This window comes from Colossoma macropomum, unplaced genomic scaffold (assembly GCF_904425465.1).
Source record: "Colossoma macropomum unplaced genomic scaffold, Colossoma_macropomum, whole genome shotgun sequence".
NCBI lineage: Eukaryota > Metazoa > Chordata > Actinopteri > Characiformes > Serrasalmidae > Colossoma > Colossoma macropomum.
Window position 1 is genome coordinate 9659309 of NW_023494787.1, and position 24511 is coordinate 9683819.

At 38.0% G+C, this 24511-nt stretch overlaps 1 protein-coding gene across 1 annotated transcript; it reads right to left on the reverse strand.

Annotated features, from left to right (window-relative positions):
- Window positions 1–2842: 2842 nt before the first annotated feature.
- LOC118804865 lies at window positions 2843–20625 on the reverse strand. Its single transcript, XM_036565484.1, has 11 exons — window positions 20144–20625; window positions 18031–18447; window positions 16544–16984; window positions 13790–14050; window positions 12189–12440; window positions 11841–12086; window positions 11008–11265; window positions 5265–5567; window positions 4721–4975; window positions 4548–4631; window positions 2843–3228 (listed from the first exon to the last, which is right to left on the reverse strand). Exons 1-11 carry the CDS (start codon window positions 20434–20436, stop codon window positions 3162–3164), a joined length of 2877 nt encoding a protein of 958 aa, XP_036421377.1. The 5' UTR covers window positions 20437–20625; the 3' UTR covers window positions 2843–3161.
- Between the last annotated feature and the right edge of the window lie 3886 nt (window positions 20626–24511).

Consider the following 24511-nt stretch of genomic DNA (forward strand, 5'->3'; position numbering starts at 1 on the left):
TCATAGCTAGGATTAGGGATAAATTCAATTGAATTTAACAGATACATATTGAATGTCAGTTCAAATTGACTGAAGTTAAGCATCTACAAAGCATCTACATTGGACAACCTGCCGAATAGTGCTGCTTATCTACATTAACTACATTATATTAACAATGGAAGATATAAATTATAAAGTTTAGTAACTACTATGAAACTGATGTATATGTTATGTAGTTAAGACAGTGAGGAACTTTGGAGTCACATACATACTATGTACATAATTGTCCTAATATCTGTACTTATCTGTATTAAAATTTACTCTTAATGAAAAGAATTCAAGTCAGTTTGTCATCAAGATTTTTCATCATATTCTCAGAAAATCAAGCTCCTGAAGACCTAAGAATTCTTATTATTTTGCCATTATTGGCAGGTTTACGCTTATAGTTATGGTAGGTGTTCTCTCAGTTTAGAACAACTGCAATGTTACAGTTGTAGTTTCTTTAGTTTTGTATGAACTACACTGTAAAAAAAAAAAGATTTGTTCTTGTTAAAAAAACTAGGTAAAATGGCTGCTTCTTTTGAATTTATTTAACTTGCTGTAAGTTAATAGAGTTAAGTTACTTAAAACACCATTTTATTTTAAGCGTTAAGCCACAGTACCACCATATGGACAGCAGATGGTGCAAAAAAGTTGATTCAGTAGGTCTCCTTCTACAGAGTGCTCCCTGTACCTGAGTCCCATCATTATCATTATCCCATTATCTCACTATTATCATTATGATATTACAACGCTCAAGTCATTTTTTTTTTTTCCTAACCACATTGGTGCTGACACAGAGGATTATGGGGTATGTAAGGGAGTGAAGGATAAATCTAAGCTGCTTTCACAAACTGGCCGAACAGAGGAACCTCAGCAGGCATTTTATACAGACATCAGATTCAGACATGACTGCGTGCCTTATTGCCTCAGCATTTATTATATTTCAGGCACAGCCATAATTAAGGAAGAGCAGACGGTTCACTGGTTGAAAAATGAACTGGAAAGCTTGTAATGCTGCATCTGTTATTTGTTATTTACACCATTTAAAAACAGTGAGTGCCACTCAAAAGATGCATTTACCAATAGGGATGCGGAAAGTGGGGGTGCAGGGGAGACTGCAGTACCCCCTAATTTCAGGACTGCAACTGCTAAAAACAAAAATGATAATAATACAGAGATCTGAGCTTTTTATTAATTTGAGCATGCAAAGACTCATTTTCCTTTTTTTTATACCTTTTCAAAATCTGCAGAACCTGTGCATTACAGCTGGTCAAATCATTTCCCTCAACAAATGTTGACGGCCTTGGATGTGTGACACTAAAATACAAACAGCTTGAGGTTCAAAGAGAGAAAGTGTGTGCAGAATAGAGACCCGGTTTGAACCCCAAACTAATACTGTTAATAATAATGTTAACAGTTATATTATTATATATATTAACTATTATGTCTCCCGCTCAGTGTGCATTCCAGTGGTAAATCTTCCTGCATGACTTTGGGCTACTTGGTTACTGCACCACATACACTATATGAACAAAAGTATTGGGACACCCACACATTACACCTACCAGAGCTTTTAAGACATCCTATTCTGGATCCATAGGCATTAATGGGGACTTGGTCCCCCCTTTGCAGCTATAACAGTTTCCACTCTTCTGGGAAGGCTTGGTATGCTAAAGCATTAAGTTTCCCTTCACTGGAACTAAGGGGCTTAGGCCAACCCCCGAAAAAGAACCCCATAGTGTTATCCCTCCTCCACCGCAGTTGGCACAAGCCACTCAGTTAATTAGAATAAAGTTTGTCCAGAATGAAAGAGCAGAGAGAAGATGTGCATCAGCATTCTGATCTGTCAGTTTTATTTATATATTGGTGTCTCCCATCTCATTTTAGAGCAGTATGAGACATTTTGTTTGATGTAAAGTTTTTTAAAAATTAAAATGGAAAAAAAGCTAATAATTTAGCATGACTTCATCATCATGTCTATGTATATGCTGCTCAAAATTTCTGTACCCCCAACTTAAAGCACCTTCCTGCATCTCTGCATACCAACAACTCATGTGAGTAAATCAGGTACACTGCGCACAGGCCACTTCGCTAAAAGTGATGAGGAAGTGTCAATTTGAAGACACTGTAGAAATGTCATTTTGTTGGTTCATTTATTTTATTGTTGGGTGAACAATTCTATCCATCCAGAGTCAAGCAATGAGACCCAAAGTCTCTGAAGGATCTGGAGAGATCTATGGAGAAAAGATCTCACATCCCATTATTCTCCCACATCTTTCAACATTAAGACAAGTGATGTTTTTCTTAGCAAAGATGCAAAAAAACTAAACACAAAGGCGCCGATAATAAAAGAAAAAGACAGTGGTTGATTAGAAGAATAGAACATGGCTAATCGCACCCAACGTAAGTTCCCTGGGTGAAAAATCAGTTGCATGCATCATTTCTTCTGTAATACTTAGTTAAGCTTCCATTTGACAATGACAGCGGCAATCCTGTCAAGTAAGCCTTATGCCAGTCTTTTGAGATTTTGAGTTCCTGTCCATTTGACATAGTTCCTGACCACTGTTTTACTAACCTTGTGATTCATGTCCCAGAGGAAAACAACACTGATACACTCACATTCCAGGATGACAGTTTCTGGAAGACTGACAAATGTGTTGAAAATACAGCAGGTGAGACTGATATAATCCTTACCTGACAGGACTGATACTGTTAAGGCATATGAGTGCTTAACCAAGAATTAAAAATCATACGTGCAAGTATTTTTTTATGTCTACTGAGTTTATATATAGCCATACAGGTTTTATTACAAGAACTCATTCATAGTTTGAAGATGAAAAATAAACACAAGCAAATGTTTCAACACAAAACATGAAAGATGTAAAACTCAAAGTGTGAAGTACTTTCCATGTGCCATTCCTGACACTGTGAACATTAAAATTTCCACTAAAGTTAATCAGCCTGAAAATTCTGAATGAGAAGAGTTCAAAAACAATTACTGCCCAATTACAGATCTTTAGTAACAGAACAATGAACTGATGTTGGTTATCTCAGGTTAACTCATTAATGCCAACAGTCCTGGAGAAGTCTGAAAAGTTGTATTTCTTGTGATCTGTGCAGGGTTTAGTGGTCGACAGTCATCACCAGATCTCAAAGCGTTTATCATTTAGGAAGGGCTTTTTATCTGTGATTCTGTTGTTGAAGAGCCTGTAGAAACAAGAATACACATTTATTACAAAGATCAATTAATACATATGCACAAAGATATACATTCATCAGGCACTTTATTAGAAACCCTCCCTGTTGCTTCACTGTGCTGGTGTACAGTTAGAGACAGTAGCCCATATCTTGATGCAGAGTTTTTGTTAGCCATCCTATAGCCTCGTTTCTGACCACATTACAAAATTAGGAGACATTTTCACAACACATGATATGCATCACAATAGTCCATTTTGTGAGGTGAACAAGGTGAAACAGATAAAATGCACCAGCTAAAGAGTAGTGCAATAAACTATGAACATGAGGAACGTCAAACAATAAATAATATACATATAATAGATGCATAAAAAAATAGGTTGACATCCGGTCAGTTACATTTTACTATGCAGTTTATGCAGTTACTATACACTAGTTGCTGTTTACAGACTTTCTATAATTGGTCTAAATCTGTCTTTTTTATGATTCAGGCAGTTGTACAATGTTCTAGCAGCACTGATGATACACATGATATTCTCAGAGAAGCATTTTGTGACAAATTATCACCATAATGACAAAATATCGTTGGATCACCTGCCTCTACTTTGCTAGATATTGTTGGGTGGTGAACTGTTCTCAGTCTAGCAGTAACACTGGTATGTGTAAGCGATCCTGTGGTCAGGAACTGGTCAGTGACTAATGAGGTAGAGAGGAGATAAATCAAAAACAGTGGGTCGAAGTCTCTAATTGTACACCTACATTTGTATACAAAAGATGCAAACACCTCAGGTCAAACTAGATTTTTTGACTTATTTTCACTTAGAAAATCAACATCACATCCTCCATAGCGGAGGTTTCCAAACCCATTCTTGGTGACCCCACGCTCTGCACATTATTGTGTATCCTTACACTACACACCTGACCTAGACCACAAGGAGCTTGTTCATTAGTTTAAACAAAGAGTTGAGTCAGGTGTGCTAGATGAGACATAACACAACAATGTGCAGAGTATGAGGTCATTAGAACTGGGATTGGAGATCCCTGCTCTACGGGGAACAAACATTACATTATTTCCAATGTTAAATTCAGCAAATAATCAGCAATTGTGCATTATGCATTTGAAGTGTTTTCTCTATAAAGTATGTGTTAACTTATTTTCACTTAGAAAAATTAATAAAAATATAATTGGAACAGGGGTACCCAAACTTTTGCATATGACTGCATACAGTGGACCTGTAAGGTACAGTAGGTGGAGCTCAAAGTAGAAGTACAAGTTTGTAATATAGCTAATATACTCTCTAAATACACAATATACATTGTACCAAACTCACCGGACTGTACGTATATTGCTGCTAATGAAGACAATGTTGTAGATTCTTCCTGCTAAATTGTCGCTGATGTTATTGTGACTCAGACTGGAAAATGAAAACAAACACCATGATGTTTGTTTAGACAGTAAAATACATTGCAGTCGTGCATCAGCACACATACATTGAATACTCACTCCAGCACATCTATTTTATGGAGGTGTGAGAGAAGCAGGTCCAGGCAGTGGTCAGTAAGCCGGCAGTGGCTGAGGTCCAGTTCTGACAAGCCTTCAGTGTATTCCAGAAACAGCGCCAGTGATTTACAGACCTGCAGGTCCAGCTGAGTCTCACTCAGGTCCACCTTTCCACCCATGGCCTGAGAGAGAGCTACAGCGAACTCAGTCCCCACACAGACAAGAGCCAGGAACTGAAGCAGCAGAGCTTTACTGCAACTAAGAGAAAGAGAGAGAGAGACATGGAGACAGAGAGAAACGGACAGTCAGTTATGAATACAGTCACACACATTAAAACTCTAATATTTAATCAGTTAAGTCCCACCCATCTGAAGTTCTGCAATGCCTGCTGGATTCATTCCAGTGGCATTCAAATACATTATGAATTCCATTGTAAAACTGGCTAAATGCTTGTCATAGGGACAAATTTGACCATGCAAATTTTTGTTTGAAGCAAGAATTCGATTCATCACTCCCGTATGAGCCCTGTCCTACATGTGTCTCTCACCGTAGTCTGACCATGTTCAAGACAGAGAAGAGCACATCCACTCCAGCATCCTCCATCTCACAGTCCTCTAGAATGAGCTCTGTGTGCTTCTGAGCTTTCAGAATGACAGTGCTGATGAGTCTACAGTCCTCAGTGGTCAGATGTAGAGTGGTGTTCTCTGTTTGTGTAGTTAGGTCCAGACAGGCCTGGCAGGAGAAGTCCAGTCTGTTCTGCAGAGCAGAGAGCACTGCTGCTGCTGCCCTCTCCTGGAGCTCAGACACGCTGCAGCAGTGGAGCAGCTTCAGCAACAGAAGCCTGTCAACACTGACAACAGATCACAAACAGTTATATTAATGCATGTAATATAAAAACACAGGGTGAATTGCTGCCTCAATTCCTCTGTCCTACCTAACCGAATGCACTCCACCATCTTTAAGAATTTATCAACTATTTAAATGCACTCTGCTGCCAGAGCATTTACAGATATATCTTTTTAAATCACAAAGTATGACGTAGGTGTGTGTTATAGTTTCTCTGCCACAACCTAACACAGTCATTGAGTGCAGAATGTCTCATTTGTAGGCCTTCAGTTAGTTTTAAATGAGCTCGGGCCCAGAGAAGGTGGCGGCATTTCTGGATCCTGTTTATATATGGTTTCTTTTTTGCAGAGCCAAGCTGTTTTCACAGACATGGGTTTTCAGAAGTGTTTCTGAGCCCATGCAGTGATTTCCACTACAGAATCATATCTGTTTTAGATTTCTCCAATTAGATTCTCAATCTTTTAATGTTATTATTAGAGGTGGGAATCTCTAGGCACCTCACAATTCGATTCGATTATGATTCAGAGGGCTGCGATGCGATTATAAAATGATTATCAATGCATCTTGATGCATTTTTTTTATATACCTGATTTCTATTTTCTTACTGTCTGAGAACTTGGTTGTTTTAAAGCAAAGTATTTGTAATGATCCATAAGGCATTTACGTCCAATATCTTTTATTAATAAAACAAATGGAAGTGATGTGGCAAGTGAACTAGAAGGCTCTCATTCACTGCTCTTGTTTGGAGACACTGCTGCCATTCATCTGTGATAAAATGCGCTGTTACGGTGAAATAAGATCCAGTGGTAACAGATGTCCACGCAGCACATTACAGCTATTCTACTCGTTTTCTTTAGTGATTTTATAACTTTATAACGGTTTTGGTCTCATGATAGGGAGGGGGTGCGCGAAAGCCCTGTTTCACAATGACTGAGAACTTGCTTGCAGACTGCAGGTCACATAGCAACAAGGTTTCACCTGGCTAGTAGCGAACAAAAAAGGAAAAGAGAAGGACAGACGAACATCTGGAGATGAATGGACTTATTCACATTTATAAGCAGCGCAGTTGGTTTCCTTGTACGTTAAATCTGCAACGAGAGACTGTCAAACTCTAAAATGTTGCGAAGATGAAGCTTCTCTTTCTAATTTTCCCGTTCCACCTTAAATGGTGCTGCATTTACATTCGGCGCCTCAGTCAGAATTTAAGGTGGAGCGGGAAAGTTCAGCAAGAAGCTGGAGAATGAAAAGCGACTTCAGCCTCATGAAACAGTCGAACGCTGAGAGACATTTCACAAGAAACTGCTCTAGTTTTGAGGAAAAGTTTTCTGGCGGAGTTGGAAGAAAAGCGCTGTATCTAAAGCTTAAAGCAGAGTAAGTCCGCGTTTTCGTTGATATTTTTTAGCCTAAACTAGGACATTATCACATACTGAGACATACTGGACATTAAATGTTGTGGCTCCCAAGGTGGTTTGATTTTTTCGATTTTTTCCTGCCCCCCCAGTTATTATGTACCATAGATGATGAAAAGCAAAAGTTCTTTGCAGTTTTACATTGAGAAACGTTATTCTTGAATTGTTGCACTATTTGGCCACACCATCCTGGTGAACCCCTCCTCATCTTTACTTCTGAAAGATTCAGCCACTCTGGGATGCTCTTTTTATTCCCAGTCATGTTACTGACCTGTTGCAAATTGACAACCAGGTGTTTCTTTTTAGCATTACACAACTTCACCAGCCTTTTGTCGCCATGGTCCCAACTTTTTTGGAAGGTGCTGTTGGCATCAAATTTGAAATTTTTCAATAAACAATATATTTTCTCAGTTTCAACATTGATATGTTGTCTTTGTACTATTTTCAATTAAATATGGGGTTTACATGATTTGAACTTTTTGGGAAATAGGGTTGTATTTTTTTTACTTATTTTGACAAGTAAAGTGGGACAGTGCATCACAAGTATTTATATTTACATTTATGGAATTTGGCAGATGCTCTTTTCCAGAGCAACTTATAATTTTAATCATGTTATTATGTTACAGAGGTAGGTGAATGCAGTAGTAGGGACACTCATTAGGATAGTGTGGTGGTGTTCTCTGCTGTGTGGAAGGCAGCAACAGTGTTATCCACTACAACATACTATTTGTAAAATAATAAAAACAATAATAATACCTATAAATACAATAAATAAAAGCATGAAGCTTTTTTGTATAAAAGCATATCAGGAGCAAAACTTACACAGAAAATGTAATATGAAAAATGTCAATTCCCCTACTCTTATATTAGGGATGGGGGGAAAAATCGATTCTTAGATGCATCACGATGTAGACGTGGGTGATTCTGAATTGATTCACAAATGTCAAAAATGGATTTTCTAAATATGTAATTTATAATGTTGACGGAACGCAAAAGGCGGAACTTGGAAGTGCGGAAGTGCAGCGCAGCGCCCAGACACTCTGTGGCGGCAAACAAAAACACAACCGGATGAGCGAGAAATCCGGCACCCTCTGCAATAAAAGCTAGCTTAGATAAGAGTCGACAACACAAATGTTAAGAAGAGTCATTTTGTCCTTTCAACGAAAATCAAACCACCTTGGGGGCGACAACATTTGATATCCAATATGTCTCAGTATGTGATAATGTCGTAATATATGCTAAAAAATATGAATGAAAACACAGACTCACTTTGCTCTGCTTTAAGCTTTAGCTATAGCCTCTTGCCTCCAATTTCTACCAGAAAACTTTTCTTCAAAAGTAGAATAGCTTCTTGTAAAACGTCTGTCAATGTTCGACTGTTTTATGAGGCTGAAGTCAGTTCTTATTTGCAAGCTTCTTGTTCGAATTTTCCCATTCCACCTTAAATTCTGCCTGAGGCACCAGAATGTAAATGTGGCACTATTTAAGGTGGCTGACTTCAGCTTCACAACCTTTTTGTGTTTGACAGTCTCTCTTTGCAGATTTAACGAACCAGGAAACCAACTGCGTTGCTTATAAATGCGAATAAGTCCATTCGTCTCCAAATGTTTATCTTAAATCTTTCTCTTTGCCTTTTCATTGGCTACTAGCTAGGCGAGACTGTCTGCGTTGCTATGTGACCTACAGTCTGCACGCCAATCTTCAGGGTTAAAGGGTGGTGAATTAGCAGAGTTTAAGACCATCTGTTGTTAAAACGGTGTTAGAACGATCAGCAGAGCTTTATTTTGCTACAAATGAGGATTATTTTATTTTTTTATCAGGACAGTAAAAGAGACGTTTGTTGCTGACCGAATATTTTAAAAAAGACAAACATGAGAAACCAGGTTTCCATCCATTTTCCGCCCGGTTGTAGCTGCCAGCCAGAGGACCATCAAGCAAGTGATGTCAAAGCTTCCACCCAACTTGGAAGCGAATTACAAACTCTATCACAACTTTTATCGCCAAGGATTTGCCTGTGCTACGTTGCACACTTTGGAGCCAAGATACAACGTTCCATCTCGAAGATATTTTACTGGCAAAACGACCCCGCCCCCCACACTCTCTATGATGAGATGAAAACAGAAGTTATGAAATCACTAAGGAAAAAGGGTAGGATAGCTGTAACGTGCTGTATGGACACCCACTATCACAGGATCTTATTTCACCGTAACTGCGCATTTTATCAGATGAGTGGCATTACAAATACTTTGCTTTAAAACAACCAAGTCCTCACACAGTGAGAAAAAAAATCCTGTATAGATCAAGATGCATCAATAACCGTTTTATAATCGCATCACAGCCCTCTGAATTGTAATTGAATCGAATCGTGAGGTGCCTAGAGATTCCCACCCTTATCTTATATGCAATGTTGGGCTCAAAATGGAAATTCTAATTCAATACGCCTAATTAGCCATTTGGTACACTAGTACACAGAGATTTAGATGCTATACAATTAGCTCATAAGTAGTATATGTATTTCCAGAATTGCATATTTATGCTGAAATGAGATTATGCAATAATATTGCCAAAATGATAAATAAAATGTAATTTTCCTCATGTACATTTACATTTGAAACTGCATTCTCATAGAGAACACCAAGCTAGAAAGAGGGCAAAGGTAAGTACAATGTAAAACTTTCACGTCAATCATCCCATCAAGGTGGGACCAACACCATGCTCAGCAGAAAGGGCTTCTTCAGAGGTATGGCACCCAAGCATTTCTAGCTATTGTTACGTTAGCAGTTGAGGCAGAGTAATACATCCACTGGTGTTGCTTACAATGTCTTTACACATTACCCGATGACAAAGTCTGGGAGTCACTGATAAACACAAGGCTGAATTTAACTTTTTATTTGAAGGTTCCAGTCCACCTTAAATGGTGCAGCAGTAATGTTCAGGTGCATTCTGGCACCCTGATGTAACCGCTGCACCATTTAGGGTAGACCAGACAATTTGAAAAAGCGATGGCTGAAGGACCACCAGAGGTGATCAGAGATGGATATATTGCTCTGTCATCACCTCACCTGTTTATATGCTCTGTGAATTGTGGAGGGCTGCAGAATTAAGCTAGCCAAAGCCCATTTCATTCTATTCCCAAATAAGGCCCCAGTCTACTATTTACACCAGCTGGCTAACATGATCCAGCTCAGTGTGTCACACACATTTACCAGCAATTTTTGTAATGTTGATTTTTAAAAAGAAATTTTTATGTTGTGTGACTTTTACAAGAGTTTGATTCATCTAACTGATAGCTCAGCATTTAGCTGGGTGCCTACAGCTGATGAACTAGCAGTAGCTAACTTGGTATGTCTGTCTCACAGCATGATTCCTACATTACACACAGCATCCTGTTTTAGTTTCACGAGAATGTGAACCAGTGAGTCAGTATTACTCCTGTTTATGACAGCCACAATGACTAGGTGGCTGTGTGTACCAGTGCAATTACAAATAAATAATTTGAGTTTTTGATAATAGATAAGATGGAACACAGCAATATATCCACATCTAATGCTCAGTATGTAAATTTGAACACAGCCCTTAATGCTGGATTTATCTTTAGCACATCTTTAGCCTACAGTTGGTTAACAAGGACAATAACTTTGACTTATTGAAATGTGTATTTGTATAAGGAAATAGTATAAATATGTATATTATATGGTTCTATATACAACCTATGTAGAATCTTTTTGAAAAGGGTTCTTCTGTTGTTACAAGCTTGACATCATAATAGCAGAACCCTTTTTGGTGGTTACAAGACATTCTCCATCAATCTGAAGAACCGTTTCACCATGCAAAGAACACTTTAAGCATGCAAACGTTTTTTTTTGAGTCTTTACTAAAGAACCCTTGAAGAACCATCTTCTTTAAGAGTGTGGGGTCTTGACAAATAGGTTCTAAAACTAATAATGCATATAGTCTCTTTATGTCTAAAACACTACTACCATAATCAATACCACACAATAAAAACAGGCATTTACCTATTATAAATCGAGTTACCTGAGATGGGAAACTCTATTGAGCAGAGGCAGAATGCTCTCTAACTCCCCCTCTGGTATGGAGGTCCACAGCAGGCCGAGAGATACAGTTGTGCAGCGCTGGAGAGTGAAGCGCAGGGCAGCACAGTGGACAGAGTCCAGCTCTCTACAGTTCAGGTTGATACAATTCTTTATTGAACTCAAGAGGCTGGACACAAAGTGAGCTGAGCCAGTCTCATATATCTCTCTGATGATGGACAGAACAATGCTGGAGCACAGCCTGTGGAGGTAACGTTACATCATCTATATATATATATATATATATATATATATATATATATATAAATTCCATATGGATGCAGGCAGTGTGTAATAACGAAGAGATAATTAACACCCTGACGAACACATGTAAGATAATACTGGCAACTGTATTCAAAACTGTATACAATACTGATGAAGTTTATTCACTGTTTCACCGTGCAAAGCCAAATTCAGTGAACCTCATAGGTCATGCAATTAATCAGGCAAGCGTTAATGCAGAAAGAAACTGCAAAAACCAGAAATATCAGAGAGATGCTGAACATGTGTGAACTGTAACAATGAAATATGTTGAAATATGTAGGCATTTAACAATTTGTGTCCCTTACACTGCATGTAGCAAACATTTCTAAAAAAGCAAAACACTGTTTAGAGTAATTGAAGAAGACAAGCCGGTGGAGACAGTATGATGCTCCAACATCAGTATGAAGGACCAACATCATATAATAATAATGTTTTGGCTCATTGGTGCGCACACACACACACACACACACACACACACACACAGTGTAGGAATATAATTATATGCTGTCTTACCTTTTGATATGAACTTTATCAAGTAAAGGAAGAAGCTGCCTGAGAAGTGTGTAAGTGATTTTGCTCTTCATGACATTCACAGTGACACGACAAACTCCTTGTTGGACAAAATAAATAAGCTCCTCCCAGCTGAGAGAACAGGAAGTCAGGTCTCCTCCCACCTTTTCCAGGAAGAAGCAGGTTAGCGTCCTATCCTTCACTTCATACACCAAAATGGCAAACTGCTGGAGAGTCTCTTTAGACAACCTAAAAACACACAGAAAAACAGCAACAAAAACAGTTTGGAAATTAATAATTTTCCTAATTGTTGTACCTTTACCACATTTACAATTTATTCTCTAAACAGACCTGATAATAAGGGGTTGAGGATGACACATGAGGCCAATGAGAGAATGAGCTTCCATCTCACACTCAGAAAGGTTCAGACACTGAACTGTCCAGAGGTTCAGGAGGGAAGCCAAGCTGCTCAGGATCCTGGAGAGCTTCTGAGCTGACCAAACTCTTGTCAGAACCACAGACAACTCCTCAATGACCAATGGAGCGCAAGCTCTTTCTGCTCGAAATGCTCGGGTCATCCTTCCTAATACACTGTCATTTAGACTGACATAAACAGTCACAAAAACACATTAACAAAAGTCTTAACAGACAACTTAAGTACCGCAGACAACTCACTGTACTTTAATCTCCAGTCAAAACAACACATAAGTACAAGTTATTTATTTTCAGCTCAAAACACAAAATTACACAGAAGCCAACTAAACATAATATCAAATCTGTCAGTATTTACTGGTAGCTCCAAGTCCATAAACTTCTGTTTTTATTTCACATATTTACCATTAACTTTCTCTTTCCTTATGCAGGTGGATCCTTTTATATCTTATCAGAAATACTTGTATTTAAAGACCATTTTGTCAGGAAATTAAACAATAGTCATTTTTAAGATTCATTTACAGCACATAAACACCTGCTTTTGCTGAAAAAAATAATTTTTAAAAGCAATATATTGTTTACACTTAGGCATTTTAACACAACAGTACAGGAGTTTTAATCTTTTATGCCAATTTCTTTTTACCTTAGGTAATGAAATGTCAACAATGGGCCTGAAAATTTCAAATGTTATTATTTTAAATACCTTAAAATAGGCTTTTAAATTATTTATAATGCCTCTTGTTGAGCAATAGCTAAATGGGATATATTGAAAATCACAAGGGGAAAACACGTTTAGTCAAACAAATGTCCTGATTTTTGGTCGACACCTTCAGATATTACTCAATGTCTAATAAAATTAGAAAACCTTGTGGTTTTGTGGACAATTTCCTGTTTCTTCTGGCATTAACACAATCAAAATCAAATGCTGTTTATAAGATCTATATAAGTTTCAATGTATTTTAACCTTTTTTCTTGTCATAGACAAGGTTATACGTCATTTGTGATGTTTCCAAAACACCTCTTAAATACTGAATTTTATATTTATGGGGTACTGTTTTATTATATATATATATATATATATATATATATATATATATATATATATATATATATATATATATATAATTTTTTATTATTATATTTTTAGCAATAAATCATGATTTGTTAAAAAATATATAAAAAAGAAATGTTGAGGAAATTAAGCTATATGCATGCATACAGGAAATACAGATATCCATGGACTTTTTTATTAAAGCATTACTATCTATAAACCCAACAGATGGATTTTAAGTATGAAAAAAAAATTCCCAGCCATTCATGTTAACTTTAAAATTTTAAAAAGAGCTAATAGAATAATTTCAAAATATGCCTAGGAAGTAATAAAGATGATTTTGGGGCATAACCACAGCAGTGATCAAAACTGAGAATGAAAATTGACAATTTGACATGAAGAGGATGGATTAACATATGATATAGTCTAATATAAGTCTAAGATTCTAATTCTAATAAGCTCTACCTACCAGAGTTTATGTAGGTGTGTAATGTGTCTGAAGAGAAGTGTGGCTCCTCTGAGACTGATGGCTCGGGGCTTTAGAGTGAGGCTGAGTCGGGAGGGTGAGAGGCCCAGTGCTCTCCCCACAGCCCTGCACTTCTTATTAGATAAAACCCCATTTACAGTAAAGGTAGAGTCCATAGCAGAAAGCAAAGCTGTCAATAGCTCTGTCTCTCTTGTGTAGTCAACAACCAGTTCATTTAAATATGGGACAAGAGATTCTGCATATCTGAAACAAAAGCAACAAATGTTTAATGTGAAAAATGAAGTGAAGCAATTATTATTTACAGTTGAAGTTATAGGTTTACAGACACTTAGGTTGAAGTCATTAAAACTCATATTTATCTCTTCCACAGATTCCACGTCAACAAAGTTTTAGCAAGTTGTTTAGGATAGCTACTTTGTACATGACACAAACTTCTTTTCAACAATTGTTTACAGATTATTTCACTTATAATTCACTTTATCAAAATTCCACTGGATCAGAAGTTGACATACACCAAGTTGACTGTGCCTTAAATAGCTTGGAAAATTCCAGAAAATTATGTCATGACTGTAGAAGCTTCTGACAGGCAAATTGACATTATTTGAGTTAATTGGAGCTGTACCTGTGGCAGTGTTTTAAGGCCTGTTTGCTACTTTGCTTGACATCATAGGAACAACCAAGAAATCAGCCAGGACATTGTGGACCTCCACAAGTCTGGTACATCCTCAGGAACAATTTCCAAACGCCTAAAGGTACCATGTTCATCTATTCAAATGATAATATGTAACCATGGGACCACGCAGCCATCATTGCGTTCAGGAAGGAGACGCGTTCTGTGTCCTAGAGATAAATGTACTTTTGCGAAAAAATACAAATCAATCCAAGCACAACAGCAAACGACCTTGTAAAGATGCTGGAGGAAACATCCTCCGCTCAGCGAAGCCGCTCAGCAAGGAAGAAGCCACTGTTCCAAAACTGCCATAAAGAAGCCAGGTTACAGTTTGCAACTGCATATGGGGACAAAGAATAGCCAGGAAGTTAAAGCTTGAGCAGAAATTGGTCTTCCAAACGAACACTGACCCCAAGCAAACTTCCAAAGTTGTGGCAAAATGGCTTAAGGACAACAAAGAGAAGGTAATAGAGTGACCATCACAAAGCCCTGACCTAAATCTCGTAGAAAATTTTTGGTCAGAACTGAAAAAGTGTGTGCAAGCAAGAAGGCCTACAAGTCTGACTCAGTTACACCAGTTCTGTCGGGAGGAATGTGCCAAAATTGCAGCAACTTATTGTGAGAAGCTTGTGGAAGGCCACCAAAATGTTTGACCCATGTTAAACAATGTAAAGGCAATGCCACTAAATACTGACCATGTGTATGCAAACTTCTGAGCCACTGGGAATGTGACAAAAGAAAAAAAAGCTGAAATAAATCACTGTCTCTAGTATTATTCTGACATTTCTCATTCTTATAATATAGCGGTGATCCTAACTGACCTAAGACAGGGAATGTGCACTAGGATTAAATGTCAGAACTTGTGAAAAACTGAGTTAAAATGAATGTGGCTAAGATGGATGTAAACTCAACACTTCAACTGTATATACACTAAAATGAAAAACATCTTTAGATCTTTAAAAACAGTCAAAGCCCTTCTGCTGATTTCTTTGACAATCAAGTGTTGGACCTCATTAGTCATGTGGCAAAAATAAACGGATATAAGCTTAACATGCTTCAAAGCAGTAGCTCCAGCATTTCTGGGCCAGCCAGCCAGTTTTTATGTTCCAGAAAGGGTGGAGAAACCCATTTAAATGGCGTCGGCACCACTTACACCAGCTCTTGCATAAATTGTTGTATGGCCTGTCTACTATTAAAAATGTTACTATAATATTTGTAGCTGTCCTTATTGAAGAAGAATCATCAAAATAGATTCAGAAAGTACATTTCAATTTCACCATTCATTTTACCTGACAGTTTTACCATTTGCCTGGGTTTGCCAAAATTTTGTGCATCACATGACACAAGCCGGAGCTTTCGAGTGGCAAAAGCTGTTTCTACCGGATCATCTGCTGCACATAAATAGAGTAGAAACCACAGCAACAGGACTCAACCGGCACATCTGCATGGGAACACTGGAGCGCACCCTTCAATAATGAAATGAGCTTCGATCTCTCCATATCAAACGTCCTATCATTAGTCCTTATTCTTCGTGTTTCTTAGCTCAGCTAGTTTTTTAACTGAGATTCTTTGTTTTATATTTTATTAATCTTCTTTATTTCAGTTATTTGCCATGTTTCTCTCTTTGTTAATGGGGATCCTCTGTTCTCACAGTCATTGCCTGGATTTTCTCCCATCATTATCAAAGATTCTAATAAAACCAACAGAAAACCAGGAAGAAGCCAGACACACAAATCCAAATGATTTTGGAATGAATGGCTCAACTTATTTCATAAAAGCAGTAGCAGTAGACAATGTAAATAATAATTATGTCAAATATAAACACATTATGTGCTCATTATGTTTACAACTTACGCCTTTGTTTTAACAATATGTTTCGGGGAAAAACAAAAATTAAAAGAAAACATCTATTAAAAGAGTTATACTGGTCATGATGTAATATTTAGGACAAACCTCTGCAGGGAGATTTAGGGCAGATACTAATTCTAAAACAACAGAGTTTGTCAGATGTAGTGAACAAAGCACTATACTGCAAGTGTGATACATCTGCAATATTTAGCTCAAACCTGAGTTGTGAGATGAAGGGCAGACACTGAAGGAAACTCCTCACTTCACTCTCTTCATCTGACCAGCCTCTCAGCTCCACTGGCTTCTTCACTCTTTGGAGTTTCAGCACTTCTAGGAGGAGGGAGGCTTTTCTCTCTGATAGGTTTATGATCCACTCTGCAGGAGCTGACTGATAAACTGGCTGTAATGCTGTAAGAACTTTCCTGCCTTTTTCAGTCTCATACTGCTTCACATGTGAGTAAAGATCCAGCAGGAAGTCACTCTGTCTGTAACTGTCTGTATCTTCATAAGGGAAAGAGCTGTAAGTGCACACTGATGTTAACAGCTCCAGTGTCTTCTCTCCTGTCTGTCTCTCACTCTCTGCTGCTTGATGGAACAGATTCATCAAAATCCAGACACTTTCGTCATCATCATCATCATCATCATCATCATCATCCAATCTGAAAATAAACTTCATTTTATTAAAGAACAATACAAAATACAAATTTTAGTTAAAATAAGATGATTAAAAAAATATTTTTTTAAATAAACACTGCATACATAAACACTAAATGATGTGCAGCAACTCATATTACAAAAGTACTCTTTAATGACTTTTGTTCAATCTTCAAAAAAAGAAAAAAAACACATTCAGAACTAGTTTCCTTTTTTCAAGGCTACCTTAAATATCAACTGGACAAATAAGAGAAAGCTGCAGCAGTGCTGGAGGAGTTTGGGGTTACTCAGTGTGAGTAGAAAAGTCTGTAAAATGTATCTCTCTGACAGAGTCAGTCTAACACTGTCCTCAGCCTGTACTGAACCAATAATTCACTACTCACTACCTATCAGCAACACTGAACTATCAGCTCTCCGACGTTGGATGAGAAGTGCTCACGTAATGAAATTGCTTAAAAGTTTAGATGCAGTAGAAGGGACCACTGGAACACAGGACTCCAGAAATGACTACATTGAATTAATAAAAACTTACAGGGACAAAAACATATAGGTTACATTTTTGTGATTTAATCATATATTTAAAGTAAAAAACTGTTTGTACTTCTCCTGTAAAGATACCATTTCTGACAAGGTTGTGCTCTGAAAATGATAATGTACTACATTAGGCTGATTCATGTTAAGGCAAGAAATTTCTGGAATGAAAATAATTGTAATTTTGCACATCTCATATAAAGATACAGCTATGCTGTCCCGTATAGCAGAAGCACATCATTTCATTATTATAGGTAGCAGGCAGCATGGCCGTCAAGATGGACAGTTCAGGGTTTTGTGGTCTTTGTTAGAAATTATGTTTTAGTGATGGGCCAAAAAAAACAACAACAGGTTTATCTGCTGAGGTGCACAGAGCACTAATTATACTGCAAGCCTAATAAATCTGCAATATTGCAAAAAACATTCGCTAATATTTTGCAAGAGAAATAAAACTCCAAACCTTGGCTAACACTGAATATTATATAGCAAAAGAAATAAACTTGAAACTCTTAGCTCAAACCTGAGTTGTGAGATGAAGGGCAGACACTGTAGGAAACTCCTCACTTCACTCTCTTCATCTGAGCAGCCCCACAACTCCACTGGCTTCTTCACTCTTTGGAGTTTCAGCACTTCTAGGAGGAGGGAGGCTTTTCTCTCTGAGAGGTCTATGTTCCAGACTGCAGGAAGTGACTGGTAAACTGTAAGTAATGCTAAAAGAACCCTGCTGCTTGTTTCAGTCTCATACTGCTTCACATGTGAGTACAGATCCAGCAGGAATTCACACTCACTGAGTCCATATGACACCAATTCCTTTACTGTTGTCTGAATGTGTGCTTTTTGGTAAAGAGCTGCATGTAGACATAGATTCAGTTTGAATGACCTCACTCTCTTTTCCCATTCTTCACATGGTTCTCTCTGATTATGTTTAGGGATAAAACTGCAGGGAAAAAAAAAACATATAAAGACTCAAATTAAGATCACATGGAGGAATATAGCTAAATGAAAGACTAAACATATCACACAGTACATTTATTCAGATCTTTGTTCAGATCTTTGTTCAGCCTACTCTTTCACTAGAAATTCATCATTCAATCTTAAAAATCTTTCAAACAGCATAGTATACACTTTTCTCAATGTTGTAATTTACTGCTACGCCTCAAGTATACCATTGCTTTCACAGTAATTCATTAAAATGTGTCATCTGCAAGAAATGCAAGAAAAGAATGAAAGAAAAACACATTACAGTGGTTGGTGTAGAATATTGGGTAACACTATTGCCCTCCAGACTGGGGTTTGATTCCCCACATGGACAAGTACACCATGCTATATAAAAGTCTTTGGGCAAAACTCCTAACATTACTTTCACTTTCCTCTGTAACAATAATTTATAAATATCTCTTGACTTAAAGTCTCTTAAACTAAAAATTCTTAAAATTTAAAAAATCTAAACTGCCAAACTGTGTTGCCAAAGCAATGTTTAGTGTTTAGTGTGCAAATTCCTTTTTTTGCCCAAATGGGAAACCAAACCCCTGTCTTAAACATGCAGGGCACTACACTATACCAGCCTGCTTCATTCTGTTTTCCTAGATAATGTTTCATCTTTAACAATTGTTACTGTTAGATTTATATTTTAATCATTTATTTATTTAACACATTGGGCTGGAAGTGGAAAATTACTCTCACTTACGTTCTGGTTAATGCTAATTAACCTTACTCTCCAATTCTCCCTTGAACACAGCTTTTCCCAAAGCTGCCTCATTTTTGTTGGAAAGCTTTAATAACTTTTTCTTATGTTCTATAGTCACATGATTTACCAGGCAGAATTAGTGCAGATAGCCAGTGTTAATACTGCTTTCACTTAGCGTAAATACACATGCCAAAATTACATTGTTATTGGTCACTGATGTGTACAATCTATTATTTCCTGATTTATACATGCATATTTGGACCAGTATTGTAAAGTATAACCCATGAGGAGGATGAAACATATCAATATTTATTTGTAACCAGCAAAGATACTTTCTCTAGATAGACAAAGCACTTTTTGTAAGTTGCTCATCCCAAAAGTGTATAGAATGACACCGGTGTTGAGGTCAGGACTCTGCTCAGGCCACTGCATTTTGGAGAGAAAGTCCTCATTCATCTTAATGTTCTCCACAAGATAAACACAAATATTTGTAGGCATAGTCATTTTGGGAAACTGCAGCCTGACGTATACAATTACAATTAGCAGCATGGGCTTTGGTTCAAGCATGTTCAAAGACACTCCCTCATACAGTGTATTTTAAGCTTGACTTTAATATTATCTACCATCTGTCCACTCTGCAGGAGCTGACAGGTAAACTGGCAGTAATGCTGGAAGAACACTCCTGCCTGTTTTAGTCTCATACTGCTTCATATGTGAGTACAGACCCAATAGAAAATCACTTTTTTCATCACATCTGTGTGACACCAATCTCTTTAATGTTTTTTGAACATGTGCTTTTCAGTAAAGAGCTTCATATAGACACAGATTCAGTTTAAATGACCACACTCTCTTTTCCCACTCTTCACATGGTTCTCCCTGATTCTGCTCAGGGATAAAACTACAGGAAACAAAACACATGCCACAAAGATGAATAAATAAACCTTACCTCAGGTGTGAGATGTAGGGCAGACACTGAAGGAAACTCCTCACTTCACTCTCTTCATCTGACCAGCCTCTCAGCTCCACTGGTTTCTTCTCTGTTTGGAGTTTCAGCACTTCTAGGAGGAGGGAGGCTTTTCTCTCTGAGAGGTCTATGTTCCAGACTGCAGGAGCTGACTGGTAAACTGGCAGTAATGCTGGAAGAACAGTCCTGCCTGTCTCACACTGCTTCACATGAGAGTACAGATCCAGCAAGAACTCATACTCCTTATCAGGTCCATGTGACATGACTTTCTTCATTGTTCCATGGACACTTTCTTTTTGGTAAACCACTGCTTGCAGACACAGATTCAGTTTGAATGACCTCACCCTTTTTTTCCCCCATTCTTCACACGATTCTCTCTGATTCCATTTAGAGATAAAACTACAAGAAAAGTACAAAAAATCTTTTAGGAAACATGGATGACAATAACAGATAGGTAAAAACACTGTAAATGTTAATAAATAGCCAAACCACTCCTACTAATGGTGGAGTAAAAAACAAATTTAGGTGCTACAATAAAGGTGTGAAATGACAGCAATAATTACAAAATTCAACTAGCTCACTGGAACTTGGATCATTTAAATACCACAACAATAACAAGAGTAAATGTAACATTTATGTTGCTACATCTGTATTGTCCCTAATATTAATAGCAGACAATCATGTGACCAGACTGCACAGTTGGCCTTGTCCAAGTACTGCTTTCATTTTATATGTTTCTTATACAAAACTTTCTATACGTTTTGTATACATATGTACACACTATTTTGGCCATAGCCATGCAGTCTCCATAGACAAATAATGGAAATAAAATGGGTCTTACTGAAGAGCTCTGTGATACTTTCGGTATGGTGTAAAACACACTGCCACTGGACTCTGGAGCAGTGGAAACACGTTCTCTGGAGTGACGAATCACGCCTCACTATTTGGCACTCTGACGGTCAAATGTGGGTTTGATGGATGCCAGGTTAAGGCCATCCTCTGAATGAAGTTGAAGTGCCAACAGTAAAGTTTGATGGATGAGGAATAATGGTCTGGGGCTATTTAGTTCCTAGATAGTGAAGGAAGTGAAGGAAAATCTTGATGCTACAGTGGTCAATGTCATTCTAGAGAGCTGTTTCCACTTTGTGGCAACAGTTAGGGGAAGGTCCTTTCCTGTTTCAGCAAGATAATGCCCTTGTGCACAAACAAGATCCATAAAGAAATGGTTTGCTGAGATTGGTTTGGAAGAACATGACTGGTCTGCACAGAATCAGCCACTAAACCAGATCTAATAACCCAACAACAGTGAAAGGCAGGGAAAATGACGGAGCAAAAGAAACCAAAACAAGAACAATAATACATGGCTAAAAGCACATGACTACAACACAGGGGAAGATGCAGGATAACTCAGAAGGGCATTGGGGAAACCATAACAGAGCTCCCCTTCTAATATGCAGCTCACGAGGAGCGAATATAAAAGGCCATCTATGGTGGGAGCCGAGTTAGAGTAGGGACCAGGAATGTATAGGGACGAAAACTAGGCAGAGGATGAGACACCAGAAAGGGAATGCAGACTAAACTGGGTGAGGGACTGGACAAGGGACTGGATAACTACAGAAACAGGGACAGAGACCATGACAGTAATAGGGACCGGGAATGGGACTGGGACAGTGACCGGAATAGGGAGAGATACAAATTCAGAAATGAGTACAGAAACATGAACAGTAACAGGCACAGGCATAGTAACTGAAACAAAACCAGAAACAAAATAGAAGAAAGAACAGACACAGGGGAAAACACAGACTTGCGGAACGAAGGAACCAAAACAAAAAAAAAGCAAATGGCTAAAAAGCACATGGCTTCCACACAAGCGAAGAAAGAGGATAATTTAGAAGGGCATTGGGGAAACTCCTAATCAATCCAATCAATGCCATGTCTAAATGAATCCAACCAATGCCTACTCTGAATTAATCCAATCAATGCCTGTTCCTAAAGCATCTAACCAATGGCCGCTCTGAATGAATCCAACCAGCACATTACTGACATTCAACACTTTACTGTCATGTTCAATGGCCTCAATTCTGATTTTGTAAACATTTCTCAAACTACTGTAAACAAGCCTTCCTAACATAGCTAACCAATTTAACTCAAATTAGCAAACAATACTAAACTACAAACATTGTTAGCTAACTAGCTAGGTATTAATGTGAGGCTTCAAGAACATTTAGCAACAGTTAGTAAAACAGTAGACTCATCATTATGCAAGACTGTCAAATTCAGTAAAAACGATTTACATGGAAGAGGACTACTATATGAACAAGACATTAACACTAGCTTCTTCTGTCGTGACTGTATCTGGCTACACAAATTGAGAACGTTTTAAATTACTTAGATTTAACAGTATAAATAAAATCTATCTAAGCTACTTGTTGAGGTATAAAAAAAAATAAATAAACTTATGTATTTGCCTAGTTAAAACGTCACAAAATTGCAGGAATTAACCAACCAATTCGTACAGTGCTGCTTAAAGGTTTGTGAACCCTTTATCATTTTGTGAATTTCTACACAAAACACAAAAAGCATATAGTTTTTCATCCATTTATTGAACGAAGTAATCCAACATTAAATTTCTTTGTTGGTAAAAGTATGTGAACGTCTGCTTTCAGGAAGTGGCGTGACCCCCTTGAGCAGCAATGACTTCAACTAAACAGTTCTTATAACTTTTGATCAGCCCTGCACATTGACTTGGAGGAATCATGTTTTTTTCCTTCTTACAGAATGTTGGTGGGCTTTCTTGCATGAACACCACTCCTTCTGCCTCAACATTTTTATTGCATAAGGGTCTAGGGTCCCTGACTAAGCCAGGGGTGCACAACTCCGGTCCTGGAGGGCCGGTGTCAAGCACAGTTTGGTGATTTACCCGCTCAACCACACCTGATTACTCTCATCTGTTAATTGGCAGGTTTAATGGGTGTGTTTGAGCAGGGAAACCTCAAAACTGTGCTAGACACCGGCCCTCCAGGACCAGAGTTGTGCACCCCTGGACTAAGCCATTCTAAAATGCAACATTTCTTCTGCTTCAATAATTTTTTGTAGACTAATTGGTGTTTTTAGGGTCGTTGTCTTTCTGCAGGACCCACATTTGTTGAGGTTCAGTTTAATGATGGATGCCCTGATATTCTCCAGCAGACTTTCTTGATAAAATCCTTGATAAAACCCAGCTGTCTGTCTTGGTCCAGTAGCAGCAAAGCAGCCCCAATCCATGATATTGCCACCACTGTGTTTCAAAATTGGGACGAGATTCTTATGCTGGAATGCAGTGCTCGGATTCGCTTAAAATAACATACTTTCACATAAGCCATTAAGATCCGACTTTGCCTTATCCGTCCACATAACATTATTTTAGCGCTCTTCTGACTCGGCCAGGTGGTGCTCTGAAGCTTTCAAGAGGCAGAAATGTTCTTCCTGTAGAGAAGTGACTTTCTCCATGCTATAATTCCATACATACTATTCTTGTTCAGTGTTTGCCTGATGATGGACTCATGAGCACTGACATTAGGCTGCAGATCCTTTGATGTTACCCTTGGGTTCTTTGTGGTCTTCCAAAATACTCGACACCTTAGCATTGGAGTCATTTTGTGACTGGATGTGATTGGATGACTTCTCCAGGGAAGGGTAAGAATGGTGTTGAATTTCCTCCATTCGTACACAATCGGCCTGACAGTGGATCAGAAGTCCAAACTTATCAGAGATATTTTTTAAAATTCCTCCACCCTAATGAACACTGGCGAATAATTTTCTCAGAAGTGTCATTCGACTGAGACATGGCATGTTCTTACAAATGTATGTGGTAACAAACAGACTTTGATTAAGATGTTTTTTTTAAATAGGGGGTAAAGTCACACACACTCACACCTGATTGTCATTCAATTGATTGAACCTCCTGACTATAATTATCACCTAGAGCCAATGAATAATTCTAGAGGTTCACATTCTTTTGTCAACAAGGACATTTAATGTTGGTGTTATTTTGTTCAATAAACGGATGACATACTATATAATTGTTTGTGTTATTTGTTTTATTGGGTTATAGGCTCCAGCACCCCACCGTGACCCAGAAGGATAAGCAGTTTAGTTGATGTGTGTGAGTGTGTGTGTGTGTGTTTTATCGGGTTGCCTTTATCTACTCTTATGACTTAAATGAAGATCTGATCATATTCTGGGTCTCATGTATGTAGAAATTCACAAAATGATAAAGGGTCCACAAACTTTCAAGCAACACTGTACGTGGTAGAGAAACAATGAACTTGGGAGGGGATGTATAACAGTTTCTCATGGTTGTGTTCATCA

Coding starts and splice junctions, on each gene's coding strand:
- LOC118804865 (XM_036565484.1), bottom strand. CDS start 20,436: ATGAAGAAAGTCATGTCACATGGACCTGATAAGGAGTATGAGTTCTTG. Junction 14,051..16,543: donor CCCTTCATCTCACAACTCAG/GTTTGAGCTAAA, acceptor CTTTTGTTTCAG/ATATGCAGAATCTCTTGTCC. Junction 5,568..11,007: donor AATAGAGTTTCCCATCTCAG/GTAACTCGATTT, acceptor ATCTGTTGTCAG/TGTTGACAGGCTTCTGTTGC.